This window comes from Accipiter gentilis, chromosome 3 (genome assembly GCF_929443795.1).
Source record: "Accipiter gentilis chromosome 3, bAccGen1.1, whole genome shotgun sequence".
In the NCBI taxonomy this organism is placed as follows: domain Eukaryota; kingdom Metazoa; phylum Chordata; class Aves; order Accipitriformes; family Accipitridae; genus Astur; species Astur gentilis.
Genome location: NC_064882.1, coordinates 28,215,240 through 28,235,895, shown reverse-complemented (window position 1 = coordinate 28,235,895; position 20,656 = coordinate 28,215,240). Strand labels below are relative to the sequence as shown.

At 36.0% G+C, this 20,656-nt stretch overlaps 1 protein-coding gene across 5 annotated transcripts in view; it reads left to right on the top strand.

Moving 5' to 3' along the window:
• Nucleotides 1-20,035, top strand: part of RBPJ (recombination signal binding protein for immunoglobulin kappa J region) — a 155,911-nt gene extending 135,876 nt beyond the window's left edge. For 4 of the 5 annotated variants that reach the window (XM_049795459.1, XM_049795444.1, XM_049795435.1 and 1 more), the window contains exons 4-11: nt 2,736-2,901; nt 4,021-4,195; nt 5,711-5,848; nt 6,076-6,188; nt 8,420-8,560; nt 13,529-13,684; nt 14,410-14,513; nt 15,309-19,773. In XM_049795459.1, the coding sequence (XP_049651416.1) occupies nt 2,736-2,901; nt 4,021-4,195; nt 5,711-5,848; nt 6,076-6,188; nt 8,420-8,560; nt 13,529-13,684; nt 14,410-14,513; nt 15,309-15,624 (1,309 nt within the window). In that variant the 3' untranslated portion in view covers nt 15,625-19,773. The other variant, XM_049795469.1, reaches the window with a different exon arrangement.
• The last annotated feature ends 621 nt before the right edge of the window (nt 20,036-20,656 follow it).

The window sequence follows — 20,656 nt, the reverse complement described above, 5'->3', positions numbered from 1 at the left end:
TTTTCTATTCATGGTGATTTTCAAATTTCAGAACTTCTATTCTTACAGCAATAAAGTTACAGTAACCCATTCTAATGTCAGATAACTATAACATGGCTGTGCTAGTGGAAGTATTCTCTTGTGCCGCTACTGCAAAAGTGTTAAATTTTATTTTTGAGGTAGTTTATTGTGTAGTTTCATAAGTTGATAGTTCCATCAGGAAACATCTGCTTTGCAAATGGTCAGGTTTCTACCTGTTGCCTTGGTTCTCTGTGTTCTGCATTTTCAATTGGAAAAAAAAAAATCCAGATCCTTCATATGACCCATAATTAACCCAAAGAATAAAATACAAGTGGTTGAACCTGATGCAGTAAGCACATGAAAACACCATAGTTGTTAAACTCTGAATAGTTTGCTTCTAAAGTGGCTTTGTGTTAATTCTTAATTCCATATTTATCAAAATGTCTATGTTTCAGAACAGCATGAAGGCAATAAAAGAAGCAAATAATTGTTATGATAAGTCTTTGCTGAAATGGATTATCATAATAGAGGAAATATGACATTTATTTCTATTTGTTTAGAATTATGAAGTTTAAAAAACAATCTGTAGGAGCAGTTTCACAAATCAATTTAATGGGCTTCTCAAACGTGCAGATCTTTTGATGTCACATGGTGAGCTACTTTGCACAAATTCTCTTCTGTAGGTGGTCTATTTTCAAACCAGAACACAATACTTTTGAGAGATGTTCATAGATATTTAAGTTGTATGCATATTGGTATATCGTGAGTTTCGTTGTGTTTTAAAAACTGTGAAATTAAGTGGGAAAAAATTTCACTGTGGATTTATTGGCAAAATAATATTTTTTTTTTGCCTGCAGGGGGTAATTTTTGCCCGTTATCATAACCACTGAGACATTTTGAATTGCAGTAAAACTTAAAATTTGGTTCTTTGTTTCTCTAACAAAGGCTATAGATTAGTTATGTGCATTAACTAAAATGATTACAAATCTTTGCATTTATTTATATGGATTCTTAATATTTACATTCTATTATGTGATTATTAATGCAGGACTTTGGTTTAATCTATTAAGAATTCTGTTACTTAGAAAAGTGTTATGTATTTGTTAAATAAAGATAATTTTGCTGAATAGGTGAGATAAAGAAGTGTGTTAGACTTTATCTTCATGCTAAAGCTGACTTCCACTAATCGAGCTTTATATGGTATTTAATAGAAATAATTCATTAATTCAGTTGTTCCAAGGCAAATTTTAAAAAAAAATAAATCCTACCTACCTATATAATGTAGGAGTCATCTTTGGATTTCAGAAGTGCTAAGTTAAGCACTACTCTTCAATTTGAAATAGAATAATTAAAAACTTTCAGTTAATCCTCTTCCTTCATGCTTCATTGGCTACCTCACAACTGGATGTACTCATTCTGCTTTATGAACTTTGGTCTTAACTTAATGATAAAAAACGCTGCAGCTGTTGGCTAAACTAAACCCAAAAGTGATTAGGATTTGCGTTTTAGCATTTTGTGGACATTTCAAGACCAATACATTGTATTATAATGCTGCATTTAATTTTGAGCATGTTGCTCTAAGTAGCATCTACACTGATTTCAGTCAGTGCTGCTAAAGTCTAGATTATATCTTTTACAGTTACTGATGAAGATGTAAAATCATCTGTTCCATTTAAAAACTGAAAAGAGATTTATGCTTGGAAGGAATAGACTGCCTCCTTGCTAATGATGAAACACTAAATGTTCAGAAATTGTAGTTCGCAGTTGTCCATTAAATTAGTTTGTGGAACTGTTCTGTGTGTATTAATCGCTGCATCATGTTAAGCACCTTTTCCTGGTTTTGGCTGGGATAGAGTTAATTTTCGTCTTAGTAGCTGTTGCAGTGTGTATTGGATTTAGTGTGAGAATAATGTTGATAACACACTGATGTTTTAGTTGTTGCTAAGTAGCACTTATCCTAGGTCAAGGATTTTTTCATTTTCCCATGCTCTGCCAGCAAGCAGGTGTACAAGAAGCTGGGAGGGAGCATGGCCGGGACAGCTGACCCGAGCTAGCCAAAGGGATATTCCATACCATACAACATCATGCTCAGTATATAAACTGGGGGGAGTTGGCCAGGAGGGGCGGATGGCTGCTCGGGCATCGGTCAGCGGGTGGTGAGCAATTGCAGTGTGCATCACTTGTCTTTTCTTGGGGTTTGTTTATTTATTTATTTATATATATTCCTTTTCGTTGTTATTGTGTTTTATTATTGTTGTTAGTATTGCATTTTACTTCTGTTATTAAATCATTCTTATCTCAACCCATGAGTCTTACTTTTTTTCCCTCTGATTCTCCTCCCTATCCCACTGGGAGGGGGTAAGTGAGTAGCTGCATAGTGCATAGTTGCTCGCTGGGCTTAAACCACGACATACCTACAAAAGCAAAACACCGTCATCACTTTCAAGGCCTTTTTACTTTCTTTAGGAATCTCTTTTCTGTAAGGGTAGAAAGTGTTTTCATTTTATAGAGATGCAGACTGTTACCATATATTGAACTGGAAAGATATTCAGTGACAGTGCATCTAATGCTAATTTTCCTTGCTTTTTCTCTTTTTTTTGATTTGCATTTTAGAAAATCTTCAAGGCAAATGAAGGGTGTGCATGTATAAACTCGAATGCAAAGTATGAGTGGGCTGAGAAAGCTTTGGGTACACAACAGTTTGTGTAATCTCATAATGCATTTTTCATTTTCAGGTTCTTTTGTCCTCCTCCGTGTGTGTATCTTATGGGCAGTGGATGGAAGAAAAAAAAAGAGCAAATGGAACGGGATGGTTGCACTGAGCAAGAGTCACAACCTTGCGCCTTCATTGGAATAGGAAACAGTGACCAAGAAATGCAGCAGCTGAACTTGGAAGGAAAGGTAGAAGAATCGTAATAAACTACTCGGATTAGTGCAAAGGATGTTATAGCTACATGGTGCATATTTCAAGGAATACCCTTGCTTATTTTTTATAATTTTTGTTACACTATAGTAGATATTCCATAGGTGGTTTAAAAAAAAAAAATCCCTCAAAAATATGTAGGACAATTGAATAGGTGGATTTGGTTCATGGGATCATAGCAGGGTACTAACCTTTCATTTCCAGGTTGTTGATTCTGAATCAATAAACTGTTAGGTTATTCGGTAGGTATCAGTGGTTAACTGAAGTAAGGTTTCTGGCCCAAACTCCATGTCCCTGTCCCTGGCTTGCGTAAATGGATAATCTCATCAAGGAAGTATCTGAACAACATCTGCTGCTTGAAGTGGTCTTTAAGTCCCTTTGCATAAAAATATAATTGAAATAGCATCTTAATAAATTTAGTAGATTCATTTTTTTACAGCAATATAAATTGCTACAAGAATAGAACTGGCACCACGTGAGTCCTCATTTTAGCTGGTTATTTTATTAAGCAGTATTTTATAGCTACCTAGTATTTCCAGCACAGTCTACTTAGAAATGCTTCATATGTTGCTGAATAGGAAAAGAATAATAACAGTTCTTTTGAGTTGTTTTTCTTTTTTTTAAGCTCCTGTTGTCACCTAGCATGAACACTTAGCAAAAGGAACTTTTTAGTGTTTCAAAACCCAACCATCTCCCATCCTTTCAAGAAAAGTTTGGCTCAACACATTTTCTGCACAGGCAGTCTCTTATGCATGCCCAGTGTACTGCCTGTGCAGCTCTACTCAAATGTAATGTTTAGTAGTGCTTTTAACCACTTGGAGATGGCTTTGACACAAGTATAGTCTCTAATCATCTGTTTTCCAGTCCTGGTAAAGGTCTTTAGAAAGATGCTAAAGTACTGAAGTTGTGTGCTAAACTTCACAAAGCTAAACAGTAGTCATAAAAGATATCCGTATGGAAGAGATGGAAAAAGCAGTTTCTGGTATGTTTTAGAAACTATTGCATCAATTTTCCTATTTTGTTCATAATTAAATATACATAGTTTCTTGAACTGGGTTGACTTGAAAGAATAAACAACAGTATGTTTTCACTTACAGAATTATTGCACTGCCAAAACATTGTACATATCAGACTCAGACAAGAGAAAGCACTTCATGTTATCGGTAAAAATGTTCTATGGCAATAGTGACGACATCGGTGTGTTCCTCAGTAAACGGATCAAAGTCATCTCTAAACCTTCTAAAAAGAAACAGTCACTGAAAAATGCAGACTGTAAGTATTTTACAGTTCTTTATGTAGCAATTCATTTTGTTTCCTACTAATTTTTTCTTATGTATTCTGAGGTCTGACTACAAAGTAAATCCAATGAAATTTTAAATTTTTTTTTCTAATGTATTTCAGAACTGTACACATCAGTGTATTTTAAAGTATTCTGATATAGATAGGTTACACTGTTGAGTTTTATGCAGTCACAGTCAATTATTTAGTAAATATAAAAGGTCCACCAAAAATCTTTATTCTGAGGAGTGAATCCTTGTAGACAAATGCATAAAGAACGCTCTACCTCAGCTTTCTAAGCTGTTGGATCTCTTAACCTGCCATGATCTGGTGCTTAGGAGGTTTTGATCAGTATCAAAGAGATAGCTTTCAGATTGTGGTAAATGAGTAGCATCATGTCACCCAAACTGCACTTCGTCACATCACAGTCACCTTCTTACTTCTTACTGTTTCATGCCATTTTCATGTTGTTTTTATTTTTAATATGTTTTGCATGGTTCCTTTTAAGCAATTCGTTAAGAAATCTGTATGGTGATATTTCACCCAGATTTATTTACTTACCGTGTTTTTTAACTAAAGATATCTCTGGTGCTAATGTATAATTGGGAGCTTTTTTGCTTTTCCTCCGAAGTTTTTGTCTGCATACCACTGGAGCACCTCAAGAGATACCCTTTTTTTTTGTTTGTTTTTCTCTCTCTCTTCACTAGTGCTTTAAAAGGCTCTTCCATCTGTGTTGGGCTGGAACCCATTCACCTATGGAATGTGGATCTCGGGGCCGCTAGCTTGCCACATGACTAAAGGCAATCTGTTGCTGTGCAGTTCACGCCCGTGGGCTCAGAGTATGCGCTGTTGACTTTGTATTTAGACAGATAGTTGTGATGGACAATGAATACGAACTAAGAATTCTTTACAGTAAATATGAACTAAGTAGGAGAAACATGCCCATTTTGATGTCAAAATGGTAGTTGCTGATTTTTTTTTTAGGGGAGCAGACTTAGCATTTGTCCCTCTTGAATTATAAGTAAGTTCAGATCTGAGGTAATTTCAAGTTGCATGGTTACAGTTTTACATAGTTATGTCTGTCTTCCTTTCAATTGATTGTGATTCATGAGAATAATTTTTCTTTATACTTCAAATGATCACTAAAGGTTGTCTATGCACCTCACAAGGGCAAGCTAAAGCTTCTGCTCAAATAATCAGTTGTTGCAGAACGATGAGCAGAAGGAGTTTTCAGGTGGCAAACACTGGCCCATTTGGCTAAGTGGCAAAATTCTCTTATGAACTAGCATGCCTTTGGAGAACAGCCACTATGTATGTTATCCCAGTTATAACTTGTGATTATTTTTGGTCTGTCACAAATGTAAATATTTTCTAAGTTAACCAATAGTTGAGAATTATTTCTTGATTTCCAGTATTCGTGAGTTTATTTTACTGTATCTGTGACTTTTTGTTACTTTTCTATGTAATGAAGTAATTTTATAATCTCAAGTCTGTGTGTGTTCCTTGCAGTATGTATTGCGTCAGGGACAAAAGTGGCACTATTTAATAGACTTCGATCCCAAACAGTTAGCACCAGATATTTGCACGTAGAAGGTGGTAATTTCCATGCCAGTTCACAACAGTGGGGAGCATTTTACATTCACCTCTGTAAGTAAAAATGAAGCAATATATTTTTTTACCTCCCTCCCTCCCTCCCTCCCTCCATCCCAACAAAAACTGTCCTGCATTTTTTCCTTCGTATTAGTTGCCCATATGCAGATTTTTTTTTTTCTTACTGAGTGTATATTTGATGTAATAGTGTGATGTTAAATGTTCCTCCTATCAAGGAAAACGGTAGTTAAAACAAATAATGTGAAAATTCCTGTTTCACGCAGTGGATGATGATGAATCGGAAGGAGAAGAATTCACAGTGAGAGACGGCTACATTCATTATGGGCAGACTGTCAAACTTGTATGCTCAGTTACTGGCATGGCACTCCCAAGACTGGTACAGTTTCATTTCTCCAATGCTGTAATTAATTTGTAGATGGCTACTTAGTGTAATTGCATAGTTGACTTTGCATTGGTTACAATTTTTGGCTTTGTATGTTTCCCTCTGGTAATACATGTTTTATATGGAAAATGGTATTCATTTTAATAAAAGCATATTTTTATATCTGCAGATTAATCCTGTAAGCAAAGAACAGCTTGTGAAATAAGCATAGAGAATTTTTCAGAATTCAAACCTGCTAAAGTAGGTTAATCTGCAAGCTGTCCTTAAGAAAATGTCTAAAACCAGTCATGTAGGTCCCAGTGTAGCAAAATACTTTAAAATTGGTATAGAATAGATGAATAAAGTGTTTGCAGGCAATAGGACTATTCCATTTGTTGAGCTCAGCACAGCTTTAAAAATACTCTACTGATTTGACTCTAAACGCACTTCTGTGTACCTTTAAGGATATGTAATTATACCAATATCAGCTTGCACAAGCATTTTGGTCATTTGCTAATACTGTCTGTTTTAAATACAGAACATTGGAAATGCCTTTGGAATAACTTTTTTTTAGAAAGAGACAATGTCAGCCCCTGTCTTTGTCACAGCTACATAATCGATTATAACCAGTTAAGGTTTGTGAACCAAAAAAATTATTTTATTGCTGGATACACAGTAATAGTTTTTATAAATAAATTTCAGTATAATTATAGAATTTTTTCTCCTGTTTTAATGCACTTAATGCCAGCCTAAATGAAATTTTATATGACTGATAATAAACAGTGCTTCATATGAGATCTTCTGTGAAATTATTGTTTGTCAGCCCATTATGAATTTCGTAAAAGGCTTTACTAATTCTGCTTTGAACTAGAAACAATTTTTAGAATACACCAGCATAAAACCAACCTTCCGTGCAGGCAGGCTTTTGTTCCTCTTCCCAGACTTATTTTACTAGGACTGTAATGAGAAATTCTCTCCCAATATCAAACTTGGCTAAAAAAGAAGTTAGCCTGCTCAGAGTAAATGGTATAAAATGATAATTTAAATAGATTTTTAATATATTTTTTATAAATCACATTATTTGACAGAAAAATCCAGACCTGGTTACTACTGCTCTGGTTCAGTGCACATGAAATTCAGTAAGAGGCTCTCACTTTATTTGTGGGCTTCATGTTAATATTTTCTTATTGCCAAAAGGAGATGCCATCATTTATGATTCCAGAAACCTTATTTTGTAGGTAGAAATAGATTAAAACAAATTAGGGTAAAGGTCCCTGTTTTGCTTTCTATTGGGAACATTGGTCATGCCGCCTTACAAGATTGATTGAAGGCGATGCAATTAAAAGGTAACTTGCAGACATTTTATAGGTTAGTGCAAAGAACTTTGAAGAAACAAGTTAACCTTGAAACTTATATTGCTAATAATGCCATTTATTATCATTAGAAATCCCAGAGGACATGGTTGGCTTTCTGATTGTCGGCTTCTGATTGTCGGCTTAGAAATCTTCAAGCACTTTGGCTGCTGCTGCTGCTGATGTTGCATAAAATGAAGTATTAAACTTTTTTCTAGAAGTTGAGTTAAAATTCCAAGCTACAGATTTCCTCTGTCTGTAAGGGAATAACTTTTTTAATTTTTAAAAATAAATGAGTATAACAGCTCTGAATTAAGTCAGCAGATATTTTTTCACTGAATTGCCAGATGTAAGGAACAATTGTTCTTTGCAGTTGTCTTTAAGTAGTATTTAATGTCCAACTATTATTAAGATACACTGATTATTGTGTTTGCAAAACTGTACTTAAGGACACCTCAATACCTTTAAAGTAAATCCTTATTTTCAACTGTTCTTGTTCAGCAACCAGTCTGCTACAGGCTGCTGTTGATGCTGTCAGTGGTAGAAACTTCTATAGAAGTTTATTGATACTTGACCTAAAGCTCTTTTGTACCAGGAAATGGAACAAAAGTAGATTTTGCTGAAGCTTCAAATTTTTTTCCCACTCTTGTAGCAAAAATTAGAAAATATATATGCATGCAGCACATTGCAGCTGTAGTACTGAGTGTCACTTCGATGTTGTGTACTTGTTTCAAAAGCATTGAGAACTATGAATCTAATGTTGATGTTAAAACAGGAGGCATGGAAATTAAAAAATGACCTTTCACTTCCTTTACTAACAGTACATATGTAATTCCAATGTAATGAAGTACAGAAATTGTCCTAAACATATATATGTACAACTTTCATTCACAGATAATTCGAAAAGTAGATAAACAAACAGCGTTATTGGATGCAGATGATCCAGTATCGCAGCTCCATAAATGTGCATTTTACCTTAAAGACACTGAGAGAATGTATTTGTGCCTTTCCCAGGAGAGAATAATCCAATTTCAAGTGAGTTGTTTAAAACTATTTCAATAGATGAGAAGTGTGGTTGCAAAGTTTTCCCAAATATTCCCAAATATGTATGAATGCCAGTTTTGCAGTTGGTTTTGAATGCAAGTCTAATATTTTGTTTTAAAAGGACAGAGGATGGAAAGCAACAAACTTTGTCCGTACCTTTCCAGATCTGTTTTTCTTTCCTCATAAACTTCTTCCATGTCTGTCTAGACAATGAATTCTATTTTCTCCAATGGAAGAAATGGAAACGCACTAGGAACTTGTGCATGCAATTATGATACTGTGGCGTAACATGTTGACATATGCCAGTGGAGTTGCACCACTTGTGTGTCCATTTCTGGATTACAGCAAATAGGAAATTATATAGTTCATGATAGTGTTATATCATGATGAACTTAGAACTGCACTGTCTTGCTCTTGGCTAAGAGCATAAACATAGACAGCTATGGCAGTTGACCACAGTAATTTGTGAAGCTGCAGAAATTTGATTTGTCTGTAAAGTATGTAGCTGTCTCAGTCTTCAAGTATTTGTTTCTCCAGTAGGTGGAGAAAAACATCCCTAGCAAGTTACTGTAAGAAGAATGAACCACTAGGGAGAGCTGTAAAAACAATACCAAAACATAAAACTGTTCTGACAGCTTATACAATATGCTAACAAATTGTGGTTTTAGTCTCATATGTATGTTAGCATGCTTTTAGCAGACTTTCAGCATGGTAATTCCCATCAGAGTAACAAGACTGTGACCAAGTTCAGGCCTACCTAAGTATTGCAATTTTATTTAAACATCCAGGGCAGCTCAAATAGCAAAGGGTGTTGAGAGGTAATGCTGTGCTCTAGGAAGATGGCCACACTCGGTAAAGACTTGGGACTTCCTTAGGAGAGCAGCTGTAGCTTCTTGGGTAAGAAAGGTAGAGGTAGGAAAGGAGGAAACTAACTTTTTAAAGATTTCCCTTAAGGGAAGTGACAAGAAGGATTGGTAAAGGCTCAGTTGACTTCTATCCTGACTTTGGACGATGGAAAGAGAATATGAGAAGCTTTGTTCATATTGCAGGAAGCTTATTCATGACTTGTGTCTCAGAAGGGACCAGATCTATTGGTTGTCCTCACAGCACATGGCAGAGATATATAACTGTCAATATACTTTCTTGTAAAGGAGAATGGACCTTTGTCAAGAAGAAGAGAAAGCTACGAAACAGGAATTGCAGTGACTCGGGATCAGCCTTGTTATTTGATCTTTCTCAAAGTACTTTATGGGAAGGGCTGGATGAAGAAGCAAATCCTGCTTCTCTGAGAGCTACCTTAGCTCGACATCCTGGAATTGTGTGTGGGACTACCAGGACATCCTTCCATCCTTCAGTTTCTGCAGCACTCATGGGAGCCCAATCTGATAAGAGCTCTGAACTTTCCACATGGGTAGGGCTTAGATAAAGGGACAACCCACTATTCTGAATTCTTTTAGTGCAGTAGGTACCTGCTGTTTCTACTTGTTCAATAAAATCTGTTAACTTGCACATCAAGCTGTTATCACTCTTTGGTAAGTGAAATCACTATGGAAGATAAACTCTTTTTACCAGTGGCAGGAGAGAAATCCCATTTTATCTGTTTTTTCCTTTGGACCAGAAGACCAAGACCAGAGCAACAGGCATGTGTAGCATCTTTCACCTGCCTGCTCTGCTCTTAAGCATTTACTGTTGAATACAGTTCCCATAGTAGGAGTCTAGACAGACTCTGGTCACTGTAAAAAAAAAAAAACAAAAAAAAAAAAAAACAAAAAACACCACCAAAGAAACAAAACAAACAAAAAACAACAAAAAAAAAACCCCCAACAAAAAAAACTCCCAAACTTTACTTTAGGGTGACAGGTCTCTCTTGGATGAGTGGAAATAGCCCAATATAGAGACCTTAGAGGCTTAAAGCAGAGAGGCTGTAAAAAGTCAGCAGGTCAGCATGAACGTACAAAAACCTTGAAATTCAGTTGCTGAAGAACCAGCCAGATCTCTCTTGAAGGATGTCCATGTGTTCTGGAGAATACAGAAAGAATATAAATACTGCCTTACTGGATCAGAGCATACTCAGTATCTATGTCTAAGAGCAGCTGTAGGAGATGGTTCTTACAGGAAGCAGGCAGACCTGGTCGATTTATGCAGTCCAGTGCAGTTGTATTCTGCCAGCATCCACACTTCTTGTATTACAGGCTGTTAAAGGCTGCATCCCTGACTCTATCTTCTAGTATCATTTTGTGGATGTGTAGTCTATCAGTTTGATTCCTTTTGAATGTGCTGATGCTCTTTTTCTGCAGTATACTGTGGCAGAAAGTTCAAGAGGTTTCCTGACCTCTGTGTAGTAGACTTTTGCTCTATTTGTTTTGAAAGATCTAATAGTTTGTGATTTAGCGAGCAACAGTTCTGCTTTCACCTTACCCATAAACATCTTAATTTCTTCTCTCCAAATTGGAGAGTCACAGTCTTTTCAATTTCTTGTCATAAGGTCAGCAGCTCCTTGGTGATTTTAATTGCCCCTTCTGTACCTTCTCTTTTTTCACCCTGTCTGTCTTAGACAGGGAGACCAGAACTGCACACAGTATTTCAGAATTAGGTGAACAACAGTTTTACGCTGGCAAAATAATACCTGGTATGTTGTTCTCAATATTTTTTTCTGATGAAGTCCTGTATTGTGTTGCCACTTGTGGCTGCCACTGCACATTGAGCTGGTGTTTCAAGAAAACTGTCAGTGGTGACTCCAGGATCATGAGATGTAACTACCAGTTCCAAGTTTAGTATTTTGAGCATCATTTACAGAATTTTTCTTTAGAAACCTCACTTTTATCTAAATTGAATCTCATTGCCACTTTTTTGCCCCCTATATTCATTTTTATTTCCTTCTGGACATAAAATCCTTGCAATTGTAACATCATTTAACTACTTGAAATAGCATCATGCAGAAGTTTGAAGACTTGATTTTACCAGCACACTGGTGAGGACGTTGAATAGAACTGATCACAACACCAGTCTTGGGAACTGTACTGTTGGGTTTTGTGCATTTTGAAAGGAGAATGACTGTTAAGTTCTACCTTTTGCTTTTTGTTTTCCTATAATTAGCTTTCTATTTTTTAAAAAAAAAAACAACCAACACCCACAACTTTTCTAATCTACTATAATGTCATTTCTTCAAATCCTTTGATAGAGAGCTTTCTTGAGGGTTTGGGGGAGGGTGGGGGCATTAGTGGTGTTTGGTTGTTTGGTGTTTTTAAATCCAAATATATTCTATTTCTTGGCTTCCTTTTGTCTGTGTCCTTGTTGTGTTTACCAGTTCTTGGGGAATTCTGTCCTTTATCCATTAATGTTATGCAATTGTTTGTTTCTCATCCTGTCTCCTTGTGAAGCCAGACAATACATGAGGTACTAAGCATGGTGTTAATGCATTTCCATCTTCTAGTGTCACCTGTTGAGAAAGTTTTAGTTATAAAAGGAAAGGAAAGGGGAAGTGCCTGGAGATAAACTGCTATATTTGGAAGTGACAAGGAGGAATGCTTCTCTAGAAGAGGAATTATAATCTTTCAAGGATTTCTGTGACAGAAGGAGTAATGTGTTCCTGAAAAGACTCTTGACGTAGCAGGACTTTCAGAACGAATTCTGTCGCATTTGCCTTCTACTTTGTGGCAGGGGTTTAGCAGATCTGAAGAAGCCAGACAAGGATCTTGTACAAGGTCATTCATTTTTGGTACCCATAGTTTTATTTGTCATGAGTTGAAGTATGTCAGTCCATGCCAACAGGAATTGTAGTCAACCTGTAGGCAAAATGTCATGCATTGAAATAGTAGACAACAGTTCCTCTTTTGAAGTTGGACTAGTAATTTATAAGCTCCATATGTTTCTAATAAAAATATCAGTTGGGTCTTGAACTTGGAAAGATCTGTAGTTACTATCCTTATTGCACACTTCCCTTGCAAGCTGTTTTCAGTGCTTTTTTACATGATCATATCAGAATGAAGAGTCCACATGAGAATGCAGCTTTGATCTTAACTTCTTTAATCTGAACTGGTAAATTTGTGCTAATTGAAGTTTATCTAACAGTTTTGCAGAGAGAAAGTTATGGTTACATACCTAGATATCCGTAAAGCTTAAAGGAAGAAAACAGAATTTAGGTATTAAAATTAGAATTTTTTGAGTCCCCTTTTTTTTTGTGCCTGTTTTTAACCTGTACGCAATTTCCTCATTGGTTGCTAGATGATGGAATTGTTCAGAGAGGCTTTTGTTGCCATAAAAAAATAGTTGTCAGTGTATTTTCTAACTATGTATTATTAGTATAATAATTAGTATATTAGTAATGTATATAGTAGTCTATTATTAGTATGTATACTAATTTAGTAATATTTACAAAGAGACAGTGGAAGTTTCTGACTAATTTTTCAAGGTTGTCGTTTCAGCTTCTCTCCCATGTCTTTGCACAAACACTGAAGTAGAAGCCTGTGTTTTGCATCATTTCATGGATGGTGAAGAACTCTCTAAAAAGAAAAAAAAAAACACAAAAACAAACCACTACTTGGCCAGATGTAAATCATAACTAATGAAAAATATTCCACTTCAGTCTGTAGCTAGTTTAGTCACTTTGCATTAACAAAACAAGATCTTATTTTAAAGTAGCTACTTCTAGCTGCTGTAGTTTGTTGGTTAATAGCTATTGAATAATGTTAAAACTTTGAAAGCTGAACTAAAATAAACCAAATAATAAACAGAAGGTTGGAGAGGTGATAGTATCATAAGAGTTACAGTGTTTTAGTTTTCTACTAGTTTTGCTGAAATCTATGTGACTGTTCCTCTAGGTCATTTTGTTAGAGGGAAAAACATAAGGAAACATGTTTTTGAAATAATGGTCAATGTTACTGACTGAGTTAGTCTTCAGCTCTGTGACTTGGCAAATGAGTCTACAGGTCAGATTTAAAACTTTTTTTTCTTTTTAAGGCCACTCCATGCCCAAAAGAACCAAATAAAGAAATGATTAATGATGGAGCTTCTTGGACAATCATTAGCACAGATAAAGCAGAATACACATTTTATGAGGGGATGGGACCGGTCCATGCTCCAGTGACACCTGTGCCTGTTGTAGAAAGTCTTCAAGTAAGTTAATTATTTTTTTTTAATAAACTCTCTTATGTGAGATTATTTTTGTCATAACCTTCATGGTACCTTTGTGAAATACTGGAGGAAAACATTCTTACTAGCTTTACAGGCAGGAAAATTACTTTAAGTTGCAATAATTTTTCTTACCTACCTTTCAGAATACATAAGCCTGTCCATCACGGGAATAATATTAATATTGTTCTATACATTAAGAATTTTATTTCTTAAAATACTATGGTAGTGATAGCCCTATGACTTCTATTTCCATTTGATTATTTAGAAATTGATTTTGGCTCTTAAAACAGCCAATTAAGATGAAAGAGAGCTAGACTGAAACCTTATTAAGAAAACCAGCATTCTGCTGTGGAAAAACTTGAAGCTATCCTAACACATTCTCTGAAAGATTCTTTGTTCTTTGTTTTCAAAGCCTTGTTGACTTCTTTCCTAAGTGGCCACTGTCAAAGCTTAGAATTTCCATCAGGATATCAAATTAATTGGCAGTAACTTTTAGATGTGTTACTTCTTTACAGTTCAGTTCTGTAGGTGTGTTTCTTTGTTTTATCCAGCTGATAGAAACAGCACTGTTTACAGTTCTTGTATGCATGTGAAGAATTTTTTTCTGGTTTGGTTGTTGGTTTTTTTTTTCCTGAGAGGGGGGGTGTTTGTTTTTATTAATATATAGGTTTTTGTGGATTTTTTTTTTCTATTCACTCCCTTTCCAGTTGAATGGTGGTGGGGATGTAGCAATGTTGGAACTTACAGGACAGAACTTCACTCCAAATTTACGTGTCTGGTTTGGGGATGTGGAAGCTGAAACCATGTACAGGTACAGTATATCCTGCTACTTCTATGGTGATTACATTTTACTGGGTGCTTTGAAGAGTGTATACTCATGTGTATGCACTCAAGTGTATGCTTTCTGCCCTGCAGAAAGGGATCTGGGTGTGCTGATTGATGGTAGGCTCAATATGAGTCAGCAGTGTGCCCTGGTAGCCAAGAGGGCAAACCGCATCCAGCTGATCAAAAGAGGTGATTATCCTGCTGTGTTTAGCATTGGTGCAGCCTTACTTTGGGTATTGTGTGCAGTTCTGGGCCCCACAATCTAAGAAGGATGTGAAGGTCCTTGAATGTGTCCAAAGGACGGCAACAAAGCTGGTGAAAGGGCTGGACAGCATGTCCTATGAGGGGCGGCTAAGGACTCTGGGTTTGTCTAGTTTGGAGAAAAGGAGGCTGAGGGGTGACCTCCTTGTTTTCCCCTGAGGAGGGAAAGTGGGGAGGGAGGTGCTGCACTGTTCTCCCTGGGATTGTGTGCCAGGACACGTGGAGATGGTTCAAAGCTGTGCCAAGGGAGGTTCAGACTTGGCATTAGGAAACATTTCTTTACTGAGAGGTTGGTCAAAGGCTGGAACAGGCTTCCAAGAGGTGGTCAATGCCCTAAGCCTGTCAGCATTTAAGAGGGATTTGAACAGTGCCCTAAATAACATGCTTTAACTTTTGGTTAGCCCTGGAGTGGTCAGGTAGTTGGACTAGATGATTGTTGTAGGTCCCTTCCAACTGTTCTGTTCTATTCTATTCTTTAAGCTTAAATTGTATTCGCTCATGTGACTCTCCTGTTTTTCAGATGCGCAGAGAGCATGCTATGTGTTGTTCCAGACATTTCTGCATTTCGAGAGGGTTGGAGGTGGGTCCGTCAGCCAGTCCAGGTTCCAGTAACTTTGGTCCGTAACGATGGCATAATTTACTCCACCAGCCTTACCTTTACATACACACCGGAACCAGGGCCACGACCACACTGCAGTGCTGCTGGAGCAATCCTCAGAGCCAACTCAAGCCTCATGGCTTCCAGTGAAACAAATACAAACAGCGAGGGAAGTTACACAAACGTCAGCACAAATCCAACCAATGTCACATCATCTACAGCAACTGTAGTTTCCTAACTACTGTTGTTTGTCTGGACTTTAACTGACTTTTAAGTGCTACATTCAAGAGAACTGAACAATTTTTGTGGTTTCATGGGAAAACACCTTTCCATTTTAGGTGATATTATTTGAACCTTGTTACCTGCAAGTGCTGATCTTAAAATATAGAAGCCACAATAAAAAAAAAAAAAAAAAAAAAAAAAAAAAATCCGAAACATAAGAACTTTATTGAAAATCTATTTTTCAGCTGTTTTTTTTTTAATGGGCAAGAAACAAAAAATGTGGCTGGGATACATGTTGAGCAAACTAGAAAACATGAACACAACATAGTTTTTATGGACCAAGGAACTTGTATAAGCTTTAGTATAAAAGGTACATTTTCACCATACCTTTTTTGTATCACAACATATAGTACACTTTTGTTACCAAATAGTTTATATTTTTTTTTCCTCTGAGCTTTTGCTCTGAAGTATATTCAGGTTCCAAGCCTGACCATGCTTGTATAATCTAACTACCATACTCTTCCAGTTTTAAAAAAATATATATATTTTTGGTCTGTGGCTGGAACTGTTCCTTTTTTTAAACTGAAGTCTTGTGACTTTTTATGAACTGAAATTGTTTTTATTTCAGCAAGTAGAACCTTGTAAAGGCCAGCATATTTTTTTTAAGATTATATGAAGTCTGTGCAAAAGCTTTAAAAAATGCCTCTGCCTTGCCTGCAATACATGCAATGTATGTTAACTTTAGTGCTCTGTTTTCAGTCATTGTTAATAGTTATTTCTGTTTTCCTTTTTTAAATATGTATTTATAGTGATAATTCATGAGGTTCTAACATTACATGAGTTTTTTTTTAAAGTGGCATCTCAAGCAGTCATATTAATGATTGTTCATGTCACAGGCATATGTTGGTGTTTTTGAAGGGTTGTTACTGGGTTACTCCCCCTCTTCCTTGCTCAGTCATATTGCATCTGAAAATGTTTCAGGATCTGTTCAGGTTTTTCTAATCTTGTACATAATTTGTATTAAGTGTAAGTTAAATGTTTTATTTTGAAAGTGGAATGTTCCCAATAACTTCATTTGGCAGCATGTCTTCTGTCTTGTTGGCATGTAACTAAAATACCATGAGAAGTATGTGCTACAAATGGGATTGGTAGGTGATGCCCTCATCACTTGAGAATCACAACAAGCATGTTTTTCTTCATACTGTTCAGTAAATTAGGCCAGACTTTGGTGTAACACTTGTATTGAGAACGTGCTTTCATTGTGAAGTGACCATACCATAATAACTAGAAGTAAATTTTATTACTTAGAAATGGGCAAATAGAAAATCGTAAAAGCACTATGAAGATGTCAACTCCTCCCATCCTTATTTCCTGTGGGTTCCTCTTTCCCTGCCAACAGCTTGTGCAACATTCAAGTCTTCTCTCCATCATAAATTCAAGGCTCATTTGCACTTTGACTTTGTTGGTTGTTGCATTTGTTTTTCATTTTGACTTTGCCACGTTTTGTCCCTCCTTGTAGACCTGCCTGCTTCATTTTGTATTTGAAAGCATACCCCAGTAGTTCATTTGTAGTCACAGAACTAGGCATAGACTCATAGGACAAGTTCTGATAGTGTGATCTTCCTCTTTAAAAGCCAAAATACAAATTTTACGGTGTGTTCAGCCTTTTCTATACCCTGAAGCAACAGTCACAACTGCTGTGTAAATCTGAACCTGTGGCTTCCTACAGTGCATTGCTTACAAGCTTATCTGTTGACCATTTTCAGAGGGTTGTTACTTCTGACCACTTATTCCAGTTTCAACACCCACCACCATTTTGCAGCATTGTCTCTGCGCCACATTTGTGTACTCTGACGCTCCATTCTACTTGTTTGCTTTAGTGCTCCGTTGTGTGTGTGAAAACAATGTGGTTAAAGGAAGAAATCAGTTATAAAGCATGTTTAGCCAATAGGAAAATTGGTGCCACTGTCCCTCCTAAAATGTGCTTGTATTCTACCACAGGCCTTCATATTTGCTATTCTGTATTACAAAACTTATTCCCATGACGTAGTTGCAATGCTGGTTCTTAGCACTAGTGAATACTGCCTCACCTCATCTCCGTTTCAGTGACCAAGGGCAGGATTCATTGTGGCCTTATCTCTGTTTTAAACTGTTTACTGGCATTTACTTGCAAATCTGTTTACCTTTGTGTGTGCTATAAAATTTCATTTTAATTGTGTTGTGGCAGGAATCATTTCACAGTGTTTTTGTTAGAAGCACATAAGTATCTTACAGTATGGCTTAATTCAAGAGCCACAGATTTTCATTGCTAATTAGACTGAGAATTAAAATAAGTGAGATATATAGATATCGAGAGAGAGATATCTCAGATTTAGAGGGTATTCAAGAACAAACCATGATACACACACAGTAGGCAAACCATAACAAGCCTTTTAACCTTCAAAGACTATTTAAAATAGCTTTTCAGAACTTGACATGTGCTTTTGTACTCATTATTTTAAATTTTTTACATATAAATGCAATACTTTTTATATTCAGTTTCTTTACTTGCAGTAATTTTGCCCAATAGATATAATATTCCTTGACTTGTAAAGAACCTAATGACTTAGCCTAATTTCTGCTGTTCTACACACTACAGCCAAGTGGGTGAAAAAGAGACTATTAAGTTCTGCTTACAAGATCATTTTAAACCCCGTTTTTCCCTTGGGCTTGTGGCTCCATTGTTGCCAGTAGTTATTCTGTAGTACAGAAATGGTCTTCCAGGTCCTTGCTGTTGTTAAGATGTCCAGTTGTTCAGATATATTATCTTCCTGAACTTTTTCCTGTGGGGTGGTATTGTTACATTTATTGGCCTTGTGAGCTGTTAATCAATTTTCATATTAACAATAACTGAAGATTTTGATAAAACTACTTTTAGAATGTTTCACTATGAAACTATTATAACTGTTCAAGTCTAGCTGTTAAGTCTGCTGTTAATTCTCTATATACATAGAAATTGAGTCTGTGTTCAGAATGTTGTTATAGTTCCAACTGTAGAAAGAAAAAGCAAATTAAGTGCTCAAATGTAGCTATGCCTTTTCTTGTTTTATTTGTTTGGAACTGCATTTCAGAATTCAACACTAGCATAGTCTTTAATAATCTGCTGCTGATGTGTTTCGTAATTATTTGCCCTGAGGGCATCCCACAACTGTGTTACTAATGATATTCTGTACTCCTCCTCATTGCACAGACTTACAGGATCAGAATGGTTACCTGAAAAGACATGCACTCAAGACATAAACCAGTGAATTCCCCATATACAAAATATTAATGCCAAGTGAAACAAATTATCTGTTGGAAGTAAGCTACCCACTTGTAGATTAAATGACTCCATAGAGGTGTCCACCTTGCAACTAAGATGCTCTTCAATTATTAACCATATTTTTTACTTTCTTTCAAAAGCAGCTGTGTTTATGAGTACTGAACAAATGTGTATACTTTCCTGTGCCAGACTTTTTACTTTGTTTTCAAGCACTGTACTGTGGGATTGAGTGGCAGCTTTGTTAGAAAAAGAAGTATATTAGGGTTTCTACTTAACCCTTTTAGGACTGAACAATTTCTTCCCTTTAGAAGCTGTAAAATAAATGAGCAGTTCTAACTTTGTAAACATTCTGTCTGTGTTCAGCACTGCATTTGCCCCATCTGGAGGTGCTATGCTAATGTCATTTTTTTAAAATCTTGTAGCATGTGTATACATTCAGTCTTAAAAGGGTTATTTTTACAAACTGTGCACCTGTAAAGTTTCTTAGCAATAAGGTAGAAAAATGAGCAAATTTTTACCATAATTTTGTAGAATTAATTGCTCAGTTCCATATTTCATCAAGAAAAACCCTGCAATATGGGCAGTTTTGAGGATTAAATAAAAGTGAAATGTAAACCACATAAAAGTGTTTTTGTCAAGTGTACTCTGTGTGTGTATGTGCATATGCTATCGGGTTTCATTTCTTTCTACAAGGCTAAAGATAAAATGCCATGTTACTGTTGATGTGACAAACATAATTGAACATCTGTACAATGATATAAAAGTAGTTATGATTTGATCAGGTGTTGAAACTTGCCACATTTTTTGTGGATTTTTTCAATGTTAACCAAGGAATATGATTTTTTTTTTTTTTTTTTTTTTTTTGTGAATGAACAGTGAGGTCATCTATGGAACCAGAACAACACAAAAGAAGACCAACCCCAGGAGTGGAAAAGTCATCAGTAGTTGTGAGGCTATGCACACTGGACTCCACTTAAACGGGATATGGAATGTCCACCCAAAAATCTAAATCGGTTTCATTATTGCTTGTATTATTGCTGGAGTTAGATAAGAAACTGTTTTTTCCAATAATGTAAAAAAAAAAAGTTCACTTTTTTGTATTATTTATTAAATAAGAAAAAATGAACTGTGTTTAATTGTTTAACTTTAGCAACTTTATTATTGCAACTAGTTATACCTGACTTATTTTCATCCTTTTCTTAGTTGCAGACTGTCTGATACTTCTTTCAGTTGGTTTATAATTAGAACTAGAAATTTAGCAAGCTAGCTTATTTCTTGCTTTGACAGAGAATTCTCTAGTAGGGCCATAAGGAACAACTAGAAATGATGTGCTCTTTTAGTTTGCAAGCACAAGTGACAGTTGAAAAAAGTTTCTGAGATGGGAATTGGACACAGCAGAGAGAGAATTTGGAATGGCAGAAACCTACCAGTATTAGTTCTGTATTAAAATAATACAAGAACTACTAGTTTATCCATAAGACTGCGGTGGGGCCAGAAATGGTTGTTAAGAAGGTGTGGCGCGAGAGAGAGAGAGATGTCACTGAAAAAAATAGATCATTTGACTATAAGGAAGCATTACAGATTTTTATTGAAACATCTGCAAAGGTGGATGCCATTGTTATTAAGACACGTAAAATAGCCAGAAACTCAACACTGGTAGAGAGTCTCCTGTTTGAAACAGGGACGGTATGGGCAGATTACATTTCAGAATTATTCTCAAGACTCTTGCAGTCTGTTTCTGGAATGA